Source organism: Neophocaena asiaeorientalis, unplaced genomic scaffold (genome assembly GCF_003031525.2).
Source record: "Neophocaena asiaeorientalis asiaeorientalis breed wild unplaced genomic scaffold, Neophocaena_asiaeorientalis_V1.1 C47355794, whole genome shotgun sequence".
NCBI classification, from domain to species: Eukaryota; Metazoa; Chordata; class Mammalia; order Artiodactyla; family Phocoenidae; genus Neophocaena; species Neophocaena asiaeorientalis.
This window is the reverse complement of record NW_020181523.1, coordinates 1-336: the sequence shown is the minus strand read 5'-3', so window position 1 is coordinate 336 and position 336 is coordinate 1. Positions and strand designations below refer to the sequence as shown.

General features: G+C 60.7%; 1 protein-coding gene across 1 annotated transcript; it reads left to right on the top strand.

Moving 5' to 3' along the window:
* Positions 1-4: 4 nt before the first annotated feature.
* Positions 5-330, top strand: LOC112392000 (growth-regulated alpha protein-like; the record flags this gene model as incomplete). Its single annotated transcript, XM_024733553.1, has 2 exons — positions 5-153; positions 256-330. Coding segments are annotated over 2 exons (224 nt in total), but the record flags the coding sequence as incomplete, so codon positions are not given.
* Positions 331-336: the final 6 nt, after the last annotated feature.

Sequence of the window (336 nt, the reverse complement as noted above, 5' to 3'; positions counted from 1 at the left end):
CCCCCTGACCGAGTCTGTCCTCCCCGCAGGGGCGCCTGTGGTCACCGAACTGCGCTGCCAGTGCCTGCAGACCGTGCAGGGGATTCACCTCAAGAACATCCAGAGCGTGAAGGTGACGCCCCCGGGACCCCACTGCGGCCAAACGGAAGTCGTGTAAGTGCCGCCGCTGTTGCTGTGCTTGTCACCCCCGCCTTCCCGACGACCCCACCCCGACCCCCAGCCCGACCTCACGTGGATTCTCCCTTCTCTCTGCAGAGCCACTCTCAAGACTGGTCAGGAAGTTTGTCTCAACCCTGAAGCTCCCATGGTTAAAAAAATCATCAACAAGATGCTAAA